This window comes from Camellia sinensis, chromosome 9, assembly GCF_055761805.1.
Source record: "Camellia sinensis isolate YWXY chromosome 9, ASM5576180v1, whole genome shotgun sequence".
Lineage (NCBI taxonomy): Eukaryota > Viridiplantae > Streptophyta > Magnoliopsida > Ericales > Theaceae > Camellia > Camellia sinensis.
The window spans coordinates 97,983,156-98,001,817 of NC_138969.1; the positions used below are offsets into that span (position 1 = coordinate 97,983,156).

The window sequence follows — 18,662 nt, forward strand, 5'->3', positions numbered from 1 at the left end:
AATGAAACTCGGCTTTTGCTGCCTCATGCCATAAGACTTGTAAATAAAATATGAAATCAATGAATAATATCAACATTTGTAAATGTGAACTCATGCATTTGTTCTAGTAATTACTTTGTGCATGTGAGATGGGAATTGTAGAAATTAGTGGGGGTGTTCTAAGAGATTTAAATACATGTTGGCAAAAAAATAAAAAATAAACCTTATGCATGTTCATATTCAGCAATTATGGAAACCCCAACCAAGAGAAGAAAAGTAAAAATAAATAAATAAATAAATAAATAATAAAAAATAAAAAAGCAAATTAAGCAAGTCGTGCATTAATGGGTTTGGAATCATGAAGTCCACTTCATAGCAATTATTATTGGACTAAGAGCAACTTTAACACCGATAGGTAAGTGCATTATCTATTTGGATCCTTCTATAATATATATATATATATATATATATATATATATATATATATATATTCAAAAAAAAATATTATATACAAATTATGGTATTTTACGATCACGAAATGTCATAATTAGATCATTTTCAATTATAACTAAATAGATTACAATAAATAAGAACAAATACTATACCTAAAGACTTCTCCTATCATAATCAAAATAGCACTCATAATGTGTAATAAATAAATCATAACCAATACCATAATAAGTCACAACAAAATCATTACCAATGTCATATTGGTCATAATCAAACAATACTTAAGGCATAACTAAAGACTTTTTTCGGTCATAACCCAAATGACAACTGTAATAGATTATAACTAAGTCATAATCAACATTACAATAAGTCATAACCAATATTATAATGAGTCAAAACTAAATACCGCAAAAGGTCGTAACTAAGCATATGGTGCACCGCTTTTTTGATATGTGTGTATTATAAAATTTTCTTTATAGAGTTAGACTTCTATCATGTCCATATCTCAATATGAGAGAATTTGAGGGGTCCATGGTGCTCACCATAGGTCTTATTTCGATGATCCAAACTGTTCACTTTTTAGGACTCGTTGAGTATAATATTCATATAAAAAATCAAGATGATCGGACATTAGTAGCTTTATGTTTGAATCAAATTTGTATTACACAAAATGAATGGTTATTTTTAAAATTATATTTATCGTCTTTAAAAAAAAAAAAATATGATTCAAACATATACCTACCGATATCCAATCATCTTGATTTTTTGCATGAATGTTCAATTTAACGAGTCTAAAAATATAAAAAGTTTAAATTATCGAAATCAGTTTCAAAATGGGCCTACCAAGTTTAAATGCTCTCTCAAGTTAAAAGACAACTTAAGAGAAGCCATATCCTTCTTTTATATTACCTAACTACTTTGCTTAGCATGTACTTAAGAGATGATGAGTCAAAAACCTACTGTATTGAGATTAGGTAAAATGTTTAAAATGTCTATTATGTTAGAGATGCTCTGAAACACCAAAACATAGTAATTTTTTTACATGTTACAACATATGAAATAAACTTTTACCATTGAATGTAGATTTAGATTATAATAATATAATCATGTAAAAAGTAAAATATGCATGTGATGATTTTATACTATTTTGGCACAAGCTACTACTATTCTAATTAACCATGGAAATAGTCAACAATGCATTGTTTCTTTTCTTCATTTTTTGATTGCAAATTGGTTGGAGATAGCCGCACAAAGTATAAGTAGTTTTTCATAAGTGGTATTTTCCACAAGCAATCTTGATTGGTCGTGTATGTTTTTCGTATCCTAAAGGGGTCTCTTGAAATCGATTGAAATCTAGCCCCTAAACCCTTAAAGAGGGGGGAGGGGTGCTTTTACAGGCACTCCCAGCTTGGAAAGGAAGCCAGAGGAGGCTATTAGGGTTGTGCACCGCTTTCTCCTTTGTGTCTCTCCTCAATTCCGCATTACCATCCTTGCAAAGTTTTCATTCCTATTTGTCAGGAGAAGGTGCAGCCGCACAGTAGAAGTGTAGCCGCATAATCCAAGTGCGTTTATACCATGCATGTGCAGACACATGTGTGGCCAGGGGTCCAAGTGTCAACTTTGCAGGTTAGGTGTGAGTTTGTATGGCTAGGTGTGGGTTTGCATGGCTTTTGCCCACTTACGACTCAAACGAGCTCAAATTGTTCTCAGATCGATAGATATATATTTTTAATAAAACTAGTCAGTAATTTTGGAAAATATCATCAATCCAAGTGCAATCAAGCTCCCTTGACTTCTTGGGGGTCAAAAAATTGGTTTTTGGCTGAAAAACGAATTTAGGGATATTTTGGTCATTTTTTGCAGAATAGTCAGTTTTTGGCCGAAATAGGGTGTAACAGTAACTTTAAGCAATTTTCAACATTTTAAGGATGGAGGTATCACCATTTCATCATTGGGAAGCCTACAAGCGCCCGCAATCTTAAGGTTAGTTAAAATGGGGTGTCTACATATATAAAACATACAAACTCTCTTTGAACATAAAGATTCAATTTGGACAAATAAAAATGGCTTCGATTTGTTCAAAATGACACAAATATTTCAACAAATAGTCAAAAATTTTAATTTGGAGAAAACAATTGTACAGATAAAAAATAAAACAAGAATTTCAACATATAGAATTTTACATAGATCAAATTTCATCATATAATAAGATTTAGATAGATAAGGGGAAAAATTGAACAAATAAAAAAAATATGTGAATAGATAGTCAAAAAAATAAACAAATAGTCAAAAATTAAACAGATAAAAAAATATTTGAACAAATAGTCAAAAAAATTAAACAAAAAGTCAAAAGAATTCAACAGATAGATAAGGGGTAAAGTTGGAAATAAAATGTCCTTCAAAATAATAAAAGAACTTCTTACCAAACAATTTCACAAAGAGTAGATTTCTCACCAATAAAAAATATCCACTAGTATTATACCCTCCTTAGATTGGATTTTTTAAACAATTTTCTTTAAATTTTATAAAGGAAAGCTTATGGTATGCACTTCTTTAGGGTGCATACCTTATGCAATCTATCATAAATTAATGTAATTTTATAACAATAATTATAAAATACATAATTTTTTCACAAATTAATATAACAAAGTGTCTAAAATTGTGTTGTTTTTATATTACAAAAATTTATAATTTGATTATGATATTTTTTATTATATTAATTTATGACGAAATAACGTATTTTATAATTAAATTATACTAATTTATCATAAAGTGTATATGGTATGTACTGCTAAGGGTGCACATCATGAGTTTCCCATTTTATAATATTTTAGAGTTTCACCATTCGAGCATTGGTTTGGCATGTGGGTTAGGGGTGGATTGGAGTTAAATAGCTATAAAAAAATAAAATAAATTTTTTAGTTTTAAATTAAAAATTGTCACATTTAAATTATTATATTATTTTTTCTCTTATAAAAATAAAAAAAGTTAAAATATCTATCTCAAATGAAACTATTTTAATTCTCAACTAAAATAATTAAAAAATTAAAAAGCCAGAAAATTAATCCGCCTTCCAAATGAAACCAGAGTTTGACTTAATTATGATAATATTAAATTTGGCGTAAACGGTGACGTAGGTGACGGTTGCTTCTCCAATTTGTAACGAGGAAACTATTAATTATGTTTGGTTGTATTTTTTTGAGTTATTTTTTTAAAAAGGTGATTTAAAAATTATGTTTTGAAAATGAATATATGTTTGATTTTTAAAAATTTGACTATTGTAAAGTAATTTAAATTTTCCTCCACACATAGAGAGAGAGGGCTTCCTAAATGATGTATTCAATAATAAATTAAAAAAATTATTATCGCATAAAAAATATTATCATATTTGTTTTATGTATTTATATACAATCAAAAAATAATTTAGTATGCACCTTTTTATTTTATGGGTGCATTTCTTACCATTAAATTTATAATTTTATTATAAAATTTCGTGATATCAACCACAAAATATGTAATTTAATCATAAATCGACATAAAAAAATTAAGTAACTAACTTACAAACTTTTGCAACATCAAATACAAAAATATTTTTGAATTTTGTTTTGTTTTTAAATTTAAAATCTCTTCACATTGTATATTGGGTTAACGTAAAATTCAAAATCCTACCACATTAGACTTTTGGTTAACTTACTCGAACCATTCAGTTGCACCCAAAAAAAAAAAAAAAAAAAAAAAACAAGTCACATTTCTATTTCCCAAGTGTGCATCCAAAAAAAAAAAAAAGTTGAAAACTTTTTTTGATTTTTAGACTAGCAAACAAAAACTCTAAAATTTTCAAAAAATAAGTTTAGAAAACCGGAATCAAACATGTTTTCCATTCCAGTATAATTTTGAACTGTTCTCTCACTCAGAGTATTCTCTCCTATTATTCGTAGATTTCAAGACACCTTTTGTTTTGGGTTGTGAAGGAGGGGATTAGATTAAGCTAGAGGTTGGAATTACTAAAATTTTATTTGTTTATAAAGCATATGTCAGTATTATTAATTCTTTGGGACTATGAAAAGCCTCCCTTGAAGGGATTCATAATGAATTAGGGGATTAGTATTAAAAAAATATTCTCTTGAAATTAGAGGGGAATTTATTATTTTGCCCTCCTATTGTCCTACATAATTTACTACTCTATTTGGTTGGTATGGTCTTTCTTCTATTATTTTTTTAAAATTATTTTACCATTTTTAACTTCCACCATTCTTTATATCAAAATAATTTAATATAAAATTAATTTTTGATATTAAAATATAATAGTATAATAATATTTATATCAAAAACATTTATATAAAAAATAATACAGTACCCAAAAAAATAATATATTTATAAAATATACCATTTAACATTAAAATATAATTTTAATATTTATAAAATATATTTTTAATATTAAAATATACCAAAAATAGTAAAGATATTTATGAAATTTTTTACGATTAATCTCATCATAAAATGACAAATGGTGGTGCTACATGTACCAATTAATGTATTAACTAGTATACCAACACTAGTTATATTATTATTATTAACTCCACTCATTAATCACATTAGAAATTTAAAAAAAAAACTCTTAAACTATACTACATCATCAATTAGTACACTAGTTAGGCCTCGTTCGAGAACAAGCATTTTTAGTAACTTTTTAGTTTTTTGGCTAAAATATGATAAAAAAAAACTAGTATATTTGGAATGACTTTTTAGCTTTTTACGAAAAGATGTGCAAAAAAAAAAAAAAAAAAAGAATCTTTGACTTTTTTGTATAAGTTGTTGACTTTTTAATTTTTTTTAATGACTTTTTAACTAAAAAAATCACTTGTCAAACGAAACCCTTTAGTACATATAATATTATTCAATAACAAAACAAGTATAAATTCTTCTTAATTTGCCGACCATTAAATAAATATAATTTTTTAAATCTCTGTACTAGCAATTTTTTTCGCTCACATTTCCCACGCAAACAATCCCGCTCAATTTAACTTCAGAAACAAGAGGCCCCAAACCAACGAGTCGGACACTTTCGGCAAAAAGGCTTCGAAGAGCCTAATAGGTGAAAGTTTCTCGTCTCTCTTTCTCTCCCCATCGCTCACTTTCTCCTTTTACCAGGAAAATCTGGCTGCCCTTTTCCTTTCATTAAAGTCATCAAAGGGATGCCGGGAAAAAAAAAAAAAAATCATCAAAAGAAATTTTAATATATACACTGATGTATCATATGCATTTTATACTATTTTTGTAACACCTGTCTCACATCATAAGTTTGCATGTGATCTTGAACATATAAAGCATCAATACATTTCTATTAAATAACTTGGACTTAAAGCTTTTGGATTACCAGTGAGATGTTACAATTTTTTTTTAGTTATATCTAATATTTTTTTAGTTATAATATTATTTTAGTTATGACTAATTAAATTTTTTCAAATGTTATATGTTGTGTGTAATTATAATATATATTTTTTTGAATTATAACTTATGAAGTATGAAATTATGTTATTTTTATGTTTAAATATAATATTTTTTTAGTTATAATTCAAAATATATAAAATTATGTCAATTTTTTTAATTAGAAGGTGGATGTCATACAATGTTTCCATCATTAAATGCAAATTCTCTTCTATTCTGCGTCCCGGTTTATTTCCTCGCCTTTTGATCCCAATCAAATTTCTTCATTAAAAGCAAGCAAGAAAGTTTGTCTTTATTTCATTCATTTTCTCAAAGTACTGGCTTTTTCTGACTGATGAATTTTCATGAGCTTATGTAAGTATTTTTTGATCATGTGTTGGGAGTCATTAATGATGTCCAAGTATGGTTAATTATGTACAATTTTGATTTGTTATTTTTAACCCATTATTTTTTGATCATATGTTAAAAAAAAAAAATCTAGTAAGTTTTCTCTCTTCTTCATATTCTTCTTCCTTTCTCTTTTTATTTTTATTTTTATTATATATATATATATATTTATTTATTTATTTTGTATGTGCATTCATGAGTGTTTCACTATATTCAGCAACAAAAACAGAAACTCTTTATATATGTATGTCAAATGCATTTCTGTTGTATTGAGTTGTGACTGCAGTTAATTTTTTAGATATTTATCTGCTTTTTTTTTTCTTTTCTTCTGGTCAGAAAAAACCTCTCCGCTTGTTTGTATAAATGGGTTTTTTTTTTTATATTTATTTTTCTACAAGAAAGATTAAAAAAAATCTTGATGCTTCAGTTATTTACCTAAAATATAGTATTGTTTTTGATATGTCTTGGGGACAATTAAAATATGTCTCAGTTGCCATTATTAGAATCACAAAGATGCTTCATTCACCAACTAAATTGTATTTGTTGGAATGAAGAATTTTGTTGAATCAAACTTGAAGGGTTGACTTTTGTTAAATCTATTTTCTGTTAACAGCTTTAGATATGTTACATATGATCTCTATAATTGAAATTGGTTTGATCTGTTTTTGCAGGAGTAGTAAGTATCCTGAGCAGTTGACCCATCTCAGATTCTCAGTGGTGAACTACAACTCCTTATGAGTTAAAGGAGAGCATACAGTCTCTAATGTTTTTGTAGTGGAAGTGGATAGAACCATAGACAGACCTGTAGACACTAAGTGCTTAAAGATGGGTTTTGAGCCACTGGTTTGGTATTGTCGGCCAGTGGCGAACGGGGTGTGGGCAAAGGTAGTGGAAAATGCGTTTGGAGCTTACACACCATGTGCAACAGACACTTTGGTTGTTTCCATCTCCAATTTGGTTCTTATGGGCCTGTGCTTATATCGAATATGGCTGACTAAGAAAGATTTTACAGTCCAGAGGTTCCGTTTGAGGTCAAATTATTACAACTACATGTTGGTATTGTTGGCTGCCTATTGTACCGCAGAACCTTTATTCAGATTGGTCATGGGTATATCGGCCTTGAATCTTGATGGACAGACTGGCGGCCTCGCTCCATTTGAGGTAGGTTTTCCCCTTCTATATGTGTGTTCTCTGTTGCTCAAAATTCAAAATATTCAGTAGTTGAATTGTGTTCATGTTCGAATGACATGACCTCCTTTCATTTCCTTTGGAGACAAAAGCAGCAACCCTTTTGCATTTTTGAATTTTAAAAGCTTACTATTGCAAGTAGCTACCTAAAGTGTATTTGTGTTATTCGGTCAGCTTGAATGTGAGTTGATTTGTTATGTTCACCACCTAAAGTGTATTTGTGTTATGGGTTTTAGATAACGCCCCCCTCCTCTTTCTTTTAGGTCACATCCAAGGACTTCATCCTAAACACTCAAAAACAAGTACCAATTATAATGTTCGTTTGGTTTTGGATACTTGAATCCATAATTAAATTAAGACCACACGAGGATTGTCCATCACTTGTGACCTCTTGCTAATTTTTTATGGTTCATTTATTTTCGCAGATGGTTTCACTCATCATTGAGGCTTTTGCTTGGTGCTCTATGGTGGTCATGCTTGGTGTAGAAACAAAGGTCTACATAAGTAAGTTCAGGTGGTACATCGGATTTGGGGTCATTTATGCTTTGGTAGGGGACATTGTGATGCTCAGTCTCATTCTTCCGGTGAAGGAGTTTTATAGTCGGTTAGTTTTTGTCTAAGCTCCCATATGCAATTTTCAAATATGGGCATTTGATGATCTGAAAACCAAATATTGGATGAGGAATGACATATCTTTAATTGTGAAATGACCACTGATAATATAGTTCACAGTTATTTTGAAACTATGATTACAGTGAGTAAAGAACTGTAGTAGTTTGGACATGACATTTACTTTAATGTTATGTATGTTTGTGTGTGCGCACGTGTGCTAGCCTGTGCATGTGCCTGTGCCTGTGATAAAGTGCAATGTGTTACACGATCTTGGGTAATACTCAACCCAAAAACTAGCTGTTGAGGTGAGGGTGCCCCTTTCATTGGGTTTCCATTTCTTTTTAGCTGCTTCTTTGTGTCTATTTTGTCTGTATGCATTGATACACCAGAAATTTCAAGTGTCTTTAGGATTGAGACAATCGGTATCAACCTCAGTTATTGATATTGATTATTTAGGACTGTTGAGTGAAGTGAAATGGGTCTTGTTTTGATAATTCGAGCTGTATCTTGTTGGGTCCTTCACGTATATCATCCACACAAAAAATTAGGCGAATTTGATAATCTTAACTTATTCAATATATCTTGTTTGTCACCAAAAAAATGGATGATTTATTTTTAAAAATACACTTGTCATTCATTTTATTGAACACAAATGTGATAAATTGAATAGGCTACCATTATCGGATTAACCTAATTTTTTGTGTGGATGATATACACAAAATGTTCATATTTTATCCTAATGAACCTATAAAGGTGTGATTCTTGGATTCAAGCAACTAATGGAAGATCTAAACTCTCAAGAGTGCAAGAGTTGGCTGATTAGAGCCAAATAATAGTAGGTTGGGGTCTGGCAATCACTGTTATGCTCTCAACAACTTCAATTTTCTATTTTATTTGAGTGAATTATGAGGCATGCTCTTGTTAAGAAATTACTAGTTTGAAAGTGTCAAAATCTCCTTATTGTGAATAATTTGTGTACAGAGTCGTATTGTATCGTAGTTTGGAAGTTTTTTTTGATTAAAATTGTTGAATAGATATTTCTAGATATGCTCGCAGTACAAATTTAAGGCTGCGTTTTATCCATGCAGATCTGTTCTGTTTTGGTACATCAGTGAGGTCTTTGTCCAGGTGTGGTGCTCTTCTCTGTCTCTTTATATTTTTTAAGATTGTTAGTTATGTAATTTTACTTCATATCTTCCGTCCAGTGGAATATTGTGTGGACAAAAGCTAAAAACCGGCCCTTCAAGACCAGGCCAACACTAACCTAAGCCTTATGAGAAGCATTTAATACTTGAGCCAGTGCCCAGCATGTATGATTTGTAAATGCCTTCTTGCATGTGCAAGATCATTTATGGGCTTCATCCTTGACACCCTTATTATGATTAATGGAAATCAAATTTTTTGGATTTATATAAACATAAATGTGGCAATATGGTATATTGTGGTAACAGATACAAATTTATTGGTTGGACGAAAGTGGGCAGTCACAGCCCTGTTCTGGATTTCAATTAGGCTGCATTACAACTGCTTGGCGGATCTCTAAACCTGACAAAATTTTCGATGATACATGCTCCTTTTTGTGGTCCAACTTAACCAGTGCCGACCTTCTGATTTGGATGGCTATTACTAACCAATGACATTGAACTTTATGCTCATTTTTGCTATTTGGACCCCAAGATGTCCAAATTCTAGGCAAGTACAAGAACCAGGGGTTGGGACAAAAATGAACATGAACAATTTGTGGATCAGGGTTTAAACCTTGGTCTTTAACTTTGCGTTAGCTACATCATACAATCAAATTCAATATGTGGTTATTGTTTATGAAATAGGTCTTGTTTGGAGTACTCTTTCTGGTGTATTTTCCCAGTATGGATCCTTATCCGGGGTACACCCCAATACGGACCGAATCTGTTGATGACACTGAATATGAAGAACTTCCTGGAGGAGAGCAAATTTGTCCTGAGAAGAATGCTAACATATTTTCGAGTATGTACTTTGTGGATTTACATGTTCTCATTCGCAATGGTAGCTATTCTAGAATTCTTATATTGACTCTTTGAATGGAATATTGATTATAGTTGTTAAGATGAGAATAATTTGAACCACTCCCTCCCTTCCATTTTGTGTGGTGTGATTGATTTTTTGGAAAACATCTTTGAATGTGAAGCTTGCAAAAATGCCCTTTGTCCCATTTGAATAAAGAGTGATATGGGACTGCCAAAATGGAAAGACCACATAAAACAGGACGGAGGGAGTACATCTTAGCTATACTATGGATTGTCTTCCCAAACAATCAGAAGGGTGGTCATAAAGTGATTTGTTCGCTTCTTTGATTTGAAAATTAAACTTTGTGCTTTGAGCTTGGTTCACAATATTCTTCACTGTTATCTCCACACCTTTTTGGTTCACCTTCCTACTGTTGTCAATTGCTTGAATTGAGACACTGCTTTTGTGCTTTATGGTGTCCTCCCAGTAATCTTTGACACATTTGTATTTGTTTGTTACACCACCACATCTTCTTGATAAAACAAAAAATTATCTTTTTCCCTTTGAACTGCTTCACTTAAATTGATATTCTGGTTCATGGTTTCTTCTGCAGAAACTACTTTTGCATGGATGAATCAACTTATGCATCTAGGCTTTAAAAGGCCCCTGACTGAGAAGGATATATGGAAACTGGACACATGGGACCGAACTGAAACACTGAATAGCAAGTGAGTCCTTGTTTATCTAATTTTGTCTTTTACTTGGATTCATTCATAGCAAGATTCGTGTCATATTTTTTGTTGACTCCTTAGGTTCCAGCAATGTTGGGCCGAGGAATCTCGGAGGTCTAAACCATGGCTTTTAAGGGCATTAAATCGTAGCCTTGGGGGAAGGTGTGGATATTGTTACATTACTATAATTTTTGCATTGCATATACTGTAGTTTAATCTGGTTGATGTTTTTTGTGACATGTTCTCTGATTTTTGTAGGTTTTGGTGGGGAGGTGTTTGGAAGGTAATGAGCTCCTTAAACAACTGTTTCATTAGGACCTCGGTTATTTAAGTTAAAAATCTTGCATCTGATTTAGGAGCATAATATTTACATGCATGTGGTTTTTATGAAATTCTTAACAAATTTAGTTTCTTGGTTGCAATGTTCTATGCTTAGGCTCATTTTGCTTTCACATTTTGGGTCCAAATACAATTGGCAATGCATAATTGCATTTGCCAAAAGTTTTTTTCCCTTTTCATTTTGGTCGTTTTGGGCTACTATTCAATTATACCCTTTTCTTTTTGTTATTTCTCTATCTCACATCATTAACTTTTTCTAAGTGAAGATGAGAGAGGTTGTTTAGATTAGGGCCTTGATTACTAATGTGCGATAATATCTGACAACCACTAGAACCAATCCAAGCTTGTACCTATTTTTATCAACCAAGTGTACTGTAGTATGAAGACATCTTATATCTGCAATATATTTATGAAATGGTAAAAGAAAAAGGCAATTGAGTGCATGAGGCTCCTGTTAAAGTGCGGGGTGGGCAAGATGAATGCAGCCTTAACTCAATTCATGAAGAGGCTGATTTTGTGACTTGAATCTGCACCACTAGGAACATTAACAAGCAGCCTTACCATTGCGCTTCTAACATATTTATAAAATGTATTGATATTAAATATGTAGGTTTGATTTCTGGTCCTTGTTTTAATTAAATAAATGATAGAACATTAACACATTTGCACATGCACATGCAGATGCGGGAGTATACAGTTAAAGAATAGAGTATGTGACAAATTAGGGTTGGAATGAGAAAGAGAGAAGTGACAGAGAGAATAGAGATTAGGGTTGCATAATCTAGCCCCCCACATATATTTATATTCGAGTGCAAACTACAAAATGACCATAATACCCTTACTAACAAGATTGGGAAATATAACAGACAAAAAACTACTCTACACTCCCCCTCAAGCTGGAGCATAGAGATCAAACATATCCACCTTAGTAGATAACTGGTGGAAAGATGACCGAGCTAACGGTTTGGTGAATGTCACCCAATTGATCTTCAGACTGAACAAATAGAGTCTCAAGTTGCTTGTAGAGTAGCAAATCACGAACAAAGTGACAGTCAACCTCGATATGCTTTGTACGCTCATGAAACACTGGATTATTCGCAATGAAGATAGCATCCTGATTGTCATACCACATACACATAGAAGAAGGAACATAAATGCCAAAATAGATTCACTCATAAATTCACTAGAGATTCACTTCCAAAATAGATTCACTCATAAATTTACTAGAGATTCACTTAAAAAATAGATTCACTAGAGATTCACTTGCAAAATAGATTCACTCATAGATTCGTATCAGTTTTGCAAAAATTGTGAATCGAATCCAAAATAGATTCACTAGAGATTCACTTCCAAAATAGATTCACTCATAGATTCGTATCAATTTTGTAAAAATTGCGAATCGATTAGTGAATTGTAAGATTATGATAACAAAGTCAATTATATCTTAATTAGTTCTCAAAATCATTTTTTCATGAGCTATACTTTCCCTAAATGGGCACTTACGGCTTTTCTCTGCCATGCTTTCTAGTCCTGCATTTTAGTGATTTCAAAAGGACGAAAAGAATGGTTTTTGGCTTACCTTTGAATGAGGTAGAGGCCATATATATATATATAACATATTTATGATACAATTTTAGGAAACAGTATAAACAAGAAGAGAGATTCCTACAATCAACATAAAAATATTCTAATTTCTATTCTATTCTAGTTTTTGTATTCAACAATTTCTATCTAGGCTATATGACCCATGTCCTTGACTATTATATATGGTTCATCATTCTATAACCTGGAGTGAGTTAATGATTGGTTATGGTTCACCTGTGTAACTGATATTTGTTGTTTAATATGACTTGTGGATCAAATTGGTGGATTAAACATCAGAATCACCTGCTAAAGATTCTGTGTGCGATGCAGTTTCGGTTGTTTTAATAGGTGACTGTGTCTAGTTGATGATTTAGTAGTACATGTACAAATGCTTATGAAAATATTTTTGTTGATGCTTTTGTTGTTAGTATCATAACATTGTATGTGGACAAAAAGAAAAATAGTAATATATACTGTGGCATTAATGCAAATTTGTGATGTATTTGCATTATTTTTGCCGTCTAGTTGTTAAATTGTACTTCAAAATTTAAGAAATAGCAGTCCTTTTATAAATTGTTTGAATCTTTTCATATTCTTAAATTGATATTTTCATTTGGCACGGAAATCTTTGTTTTTGCTTATTTTCCAATGAAAATAATTCTGTATTGCATCAATTTTTTTTTTGTTGTTTTGTCAATATAAGCTAAGGTATCTTTTTGCAATCTCTTTGTTAAAATTTTATGTCCATCTTGAAAGGAATCATGATTGGACAAATATTCACTTTTAGGATTTTCAGTTTCCATATATTAGAAGTTTATTTTTTTTAATTTTTATTGTTATTATTATTATTTTTATATATATATTTTTTAGCAAAAGAAGATTTAAAATGAAATCAAGGTTTAACTTTGAGAATTTTGAGTCAAGTCAGAACACTATTGAAATCCATTTAAATAGAAGTTCCCATTTTCATTATCAAATGCAGAAATCTATTTTTAAACCATTTGGTGAAAATTTCTGATATGTCCCACATTTGACTAAATCTCTGTAAAATTTGGCTGAATCAACTAATATACATATTGGATGTCTTTACTAATTCTTTATGAGTCCAACTGTTTCAGATTTGGCATGAATATCCTGAATATATGGTTGATTATCATCTGAATTTTTATTTATTCATGTACAGATGTATTGTCTGAATCTAGCATTCACTGAATTCTTAATAATTATTACTGGAGTTGGTATTTGCATGTGTAAATTATTACTAAAATTGGTATTTGCATGCTAGAATTATCACTTTTTAGTTTGATATTTCAGTTCATAACATTTCTTTCTTCTTTGATCCATTTGTAGATTGGTAATGATGCTTCCCAGTTTGTGGGGCCACTTATATTAGACCAACTTTTAGAGGTCAGTTACTGTTTTGGCAATTCATCACTTGATATATAATTTGAATTGTCATTTTCTCCCTCAGTTGGATTATTTATTTGTTGTGTAATTTGTGATTCCGATTGGTTAATGATACTCATGCGTGACAGCTATATCAGCCCTTTTCTGAGTTGTGTTCTGATTGATGATACTCATGCTTGGCAGTTGTACTGAACATTTTCATAGTTCGGGAGCATATTTAATGCTATATTTTTATTTATTTATTCCTCTTCTTTCTCATTTCCAGAAACTCTCTCTCTCTCTCACTCTCTCTCTCTCTCTCTTGTTTTGTCTTTTCGAGTGGCTGGTCTCTCTCTCTCTCTCTCTCTCTCTCTCTTCTATGCCTATCCTCCAAATAGGAGGTGGCACCTCCTTAAGTTGAGGTGTGTGCCTACTACACAGCTCACTAATCACATAACTAACTTATTTACTCAAGGTTAGTACTAATTAAGGTTAAGTCTCTACGCTTGCTTAGCCTAATTATTTATGATTAAGCTTAATTAATTTAGATTAAGTCTACTAATCACACTCAATTACTACTAATCCTGTTACACAATACATAAAAATGTCAAGCACATTAGACCAAAACAAGCTTGTTGATTAAGGAAATGAAACATCTTTAAGCATGTCATACACAAAATGAAAATTTTCTTTCTTATCTCTTAGTTTTCTCTCGTTCCATATCAAAGAGACACAGACAATTTACAGTTATAGGCATTTGATAACAAAGCATATAAATGTATCCTATTCAAAGAACAACATTTCTAATCATTTCAAATGGTTGTCAAAACATGCTTTCAGGCACTTCACACGATAGCATTTTGAGTTTAGGCATCCAACATTAAAATGAATGGTATCTCAACTGATGCAAATGACAATATTTGCTTATTTATTGAAAGTTGCTTGCTAATAGGTCTTTAGGCCTTGTGAATGTTGTGCTGGAGTTGCTGGTTTCTGACACATTGTTAACTTTATGAGAATGGTCATTGTTGCAATGTGAGGAATTTGTGCTCATTATTAAGAAAAGGTTCCAAACATTAAAATATAAGAAAATGAGTGCATTAGTGAACACTGCTGGAAAACAAATTGTGATATAACAATCCCCCCCTTTTTCTGCCTCCTTTGTATAATTCTGTCACTGATGTTATTTTGTGGACAACTTGCAGTCTATGCAGCGCAGGGATCCAGCTCGGATTGGTTATATTTATGCTTTCTCAATTTTTGTTGGAGTGGTATGAGTAAAATCCCCTGTTTTCTTTTCTGGATTGTCTATCTTGCTGGAATATTTTTTGAAGCATGATTTCATAGTCTTAGTGCTTTAAGATTTTCATAGTTTTACTGTTTTGGATTATATTGTGCTTGCTACTACAATCATATTATGTGTGTTGACAATGGAAGCTGATTTAATAGTTACTGGTATTTTTAATTGGGAAAACAAGTTATCCATAATCTAAAATTTAAGAGGGTAGACCTGTGTGTGAAGCAGTAAGAAAGAAAAGGATAGGTATATGGGAAGAGAGATGAGAGAAATAGAGGCAAGCGGTTATGATCTGTATGGAAAAGCTCTAACATGGGATTGAATGGGTTGAGATTTAAGGTTATTTTTAGTTTGAAATCAAAAGAAATAGCTTGCTATAATTCTGTCATTCCTAGTCTTATCACACATCTAAGAAGGTTTGGTCATGTACAAGGAAAACCTATAGGTGCAACGTTACGGAAGAGTGATGTGATCACCATAAATGGAAATTTTAAGGCAGGGAAAGACCTAAACTAACATGGGATCTACTAGTAAAAAATAATATTTGACAATCAGAATGGTAAAAAAATAATAATAATTATACATATATATATAAATAGCTGACACCACTTTATTGTGACAAACCTAATGTGATTCAACATCATTCCCCTCCCCGTGGGAGTAGCAATAACATAGGACTGTCAATCAATAAGATCCGTGACAAGAAACTAGGATTTTATCTCTCTCAGCTCATTACACTCCCAGGGAGGACGAAATGAACAACTAAAGTTCAAGGACGAAGAGGATTTCTCAGAAATCGCCGTAATAACCTCACTTGAGACCAAGAGTCAAAAAGAAAATTCGGCAACAACTTTTGATTTGGTTTAGGGAAATCCAATGTCTTTAGATTTATTTTATCAGGGTTAAAGGATATTGCCTTTGATTTATGCACAAAAGTGTTGCAAACGAAAATTGAATGGAAGAAAAAATAGAATGACAATAAAGATAATAAGCAACTTAGTATATACATTAGGCTATCTAGTAATGGTGTCTCATCTCATCATTGAAGAACACAAAAATCTACAAATTGTATTGGTGAATTTTGGGATACAAACTCTTAACCAAAGAACAAAGCTACTAGACACCAAAAAAAGAGAAAATTACTAAAATATCCCTAGTCTTTTAAAGATACAAAAAAGGTTGTGAAAATTATAAATTTCCCTAATTGCAAGGTATTAGAGTCATTTGGACCCATTTGGGCTCAATCAAACTGGTCAAGAGTGGTTTTCAATAACATGACACTACTTGTAGTACCCAAAGGTCTTTTGGTGGGGTTGCATGGCTATTTCCCTTTTTTCCTCATCAGCCTCTTGTATAGACTTCTAAATCCCCGTAGCTGTTATACAAACTTAGGCCTTGTTTGTTTTGCTTGAAGTTTGGCATCCCCCCCCCCCCCCCCCCTCTCTTATTATCATCTTTTTCCAATTAAGATATTATTATTTTTAGAGGCTTTTAGGGTGAGCTTTTTACTCTCTCTTTTTTATTATTTTTTAAGTAATGCTAGGGTGGGCCACATTTGGATGCTATATCTAATGTCAATATATATTACCAAAAGTTTTGCATTGATTTCTGAGGATTTGGAACAAAGGGCATGGCTCGGGTTCTTTGGAATTGCGTGGTTCTTGTAGTCTTTTGGGTATTATGGCTTGAAAGGAATGCTAGAGTTTTTGAGGAGAAATTTGCTGACTTGGAGTCTATTTGGAGAAATAGGTTTATATCGATTCTTATTGGCCGTCAGTGGCTTCCTCCTTTACAGGGATTTCACTATTTTATATTTCTAGGGATTGGAGAGCAATATGTAGAGTGAGATTTTTTATTTTTATTTTTATTTAGTGGACTTCTTGTTCTCCTTTAGTTGTACTTCAGTGCTTTTATTTTTAATAAATTTTCTTGTTGCTGATAAAAAAAATGTGTATTATCAAAAGTATTATGTTTCTTTATACTAACAATGAAACGCACAACTAGTCAACTGCCTCTTTCTCTAATGCTTCAATCACAATATCAAGCCAACCATGACCAACGAGTTCAACACATTAAACTTGATCTCAAACAATACCTGGATGCTCCTTGATGCAACATTTATTGGATGGCTAAACAAGTACGATAGGCTTTGGAAGCTCAAAACAAAGTGCTGGAAATTTGTGTTAATGTATATAATAAGATAGTGGCATGTATAGAATATGATAGTGGTGTTGGTGGAAGATAGTGGCATGTATATAATATGATAGTGGTGTTGGTGGAAGATAGTGGCATGTATAGAATATGATAGTGGTGTTGGTGGAAGATAGTGGCATGTATAGAATATGATAGTGGTAGATAGTGGTAATATATAATATGTAAGTGGCATATAATGGGTTATAATGATGTTTGTAATATCTCCTATATAAGGAGTGTCATTTGGTCTTGTAAGATAAGAAGTTTTTGAATATAACAGAAATATATTCCTTCTTCCCCATATTTTCGGAGTTCTTCCTCATATTTTCTAAGTTGGTATCAAAGCAACAAAAAACACAGCAGCCCTAAAACCATCATAGCCATGTCGGAAGTCACGTCCGAAACCACTTCAACCCCTGCCGCTGCCATTCCAGTGAAAACGTTCAACTCTCACTCTGTCCAAATCACCACCATCTGCCTAAATGGTGATAATTTTCTCCGCTGGTCACAATCTGTCCGGATGTATATCCGTGGGCAAGGAAAGATCGGTTACATCACTGGTGACAAGAAGGCTCCTGCTGTTAATGATCCGTTGTTCGACAGTTGGGACGCTAAAAACTCCATGGTTATGACATGGTTGGTCAATTCCATGGAGGAGGATATAAGCTCTAATTACATGTGCTATACTACTGCACAAGAGTTGTGGGATAATGTTAGTCAGATGTATTCTGACCTAGGAAATCAATCTCAAGTTTTCGAATTAACTTTGAAGTTGAGAGAGATTCGTCAAGGAGATGATTCCGTCACCAAATATTTCAATTCGTTGAAAAGGTTGTGGCAGGATCTTGACATCTTCAACACATACGAATGGAAATCGGTTGACGACTGCAACCACCACAAGAAAACTGTGGAAGACAGCCGTATTTACAAGTTTCTTGCCGGCCTCAACATTGAGTTCGATGAAGTGCGAGGAAGAATTATTGGCAGACCTCCTCTCCCATCCATTGGCGAAGTATTTGCCGAAGTCAGAAGGGAAGAGAGCCGAAGGAGCGTCATGCTTAAGAAAAAAGGTACTGGTGAAT

General features: G+C 32.1%; 1 protein-coding gene across 2 annotated transcripts in view; it reads left to right on the forward strand.

Annotated features, from left to right (window-relative positions):
- Positions 1-6,026: 6,026 nt before the first annotated feature.
- The window catches only part of LOC114291031 (ABC transporter C family member 2), a 73,929-nt gene continuing 61,293 nt past the window's right edge, over positions 6,027-18,662 (forward strand). Inside the window, exons 1-10 of one of the 2 annotated variants that reach the window (XM_028235019.2) lie at positions 6,027-6,231; positions 6,936-7,425; positions 7,878-8,056; positions 9,153-9,192; positions 9,894-10,050; positions 10,664-10,778; positions 10,863-10,943; positions 11,040-11,064; positions 14,055-14,111; positions 15,296-15,361. In XM_028235019.2, coding sequence (XP_028090820.2) covers positions 7,090-7,425; positions 7,878-8,056; positions 9,153-9,192; positions 9,894-10,050; positions 10,664-10,778; positions 10,863-10,943; positions 11,040-11,064; positions 14,055-14,111; positions 15,296-15,361 — 1,056 coding nt within the window. In that variant the 5' untranslated portion in view covers positions 6,027-6,231; positions 6,936-7,089. Of the gene's footprint in view, positions 6,232-6,532; positions 6,844-6,935; positions 7,426-7,877; positions 8,057-9,152; positions 9,193-9,893; positions 10,051-10,663; positions 10,779-10,862; positions 10,944-11,039; positions 11,065-14,054; positions 14,112-15,295; positions 15,362-18,662 lie in introns of those variants that run through there. The other variant, XM_028235020.2, reaches the window with a different exon arrangement.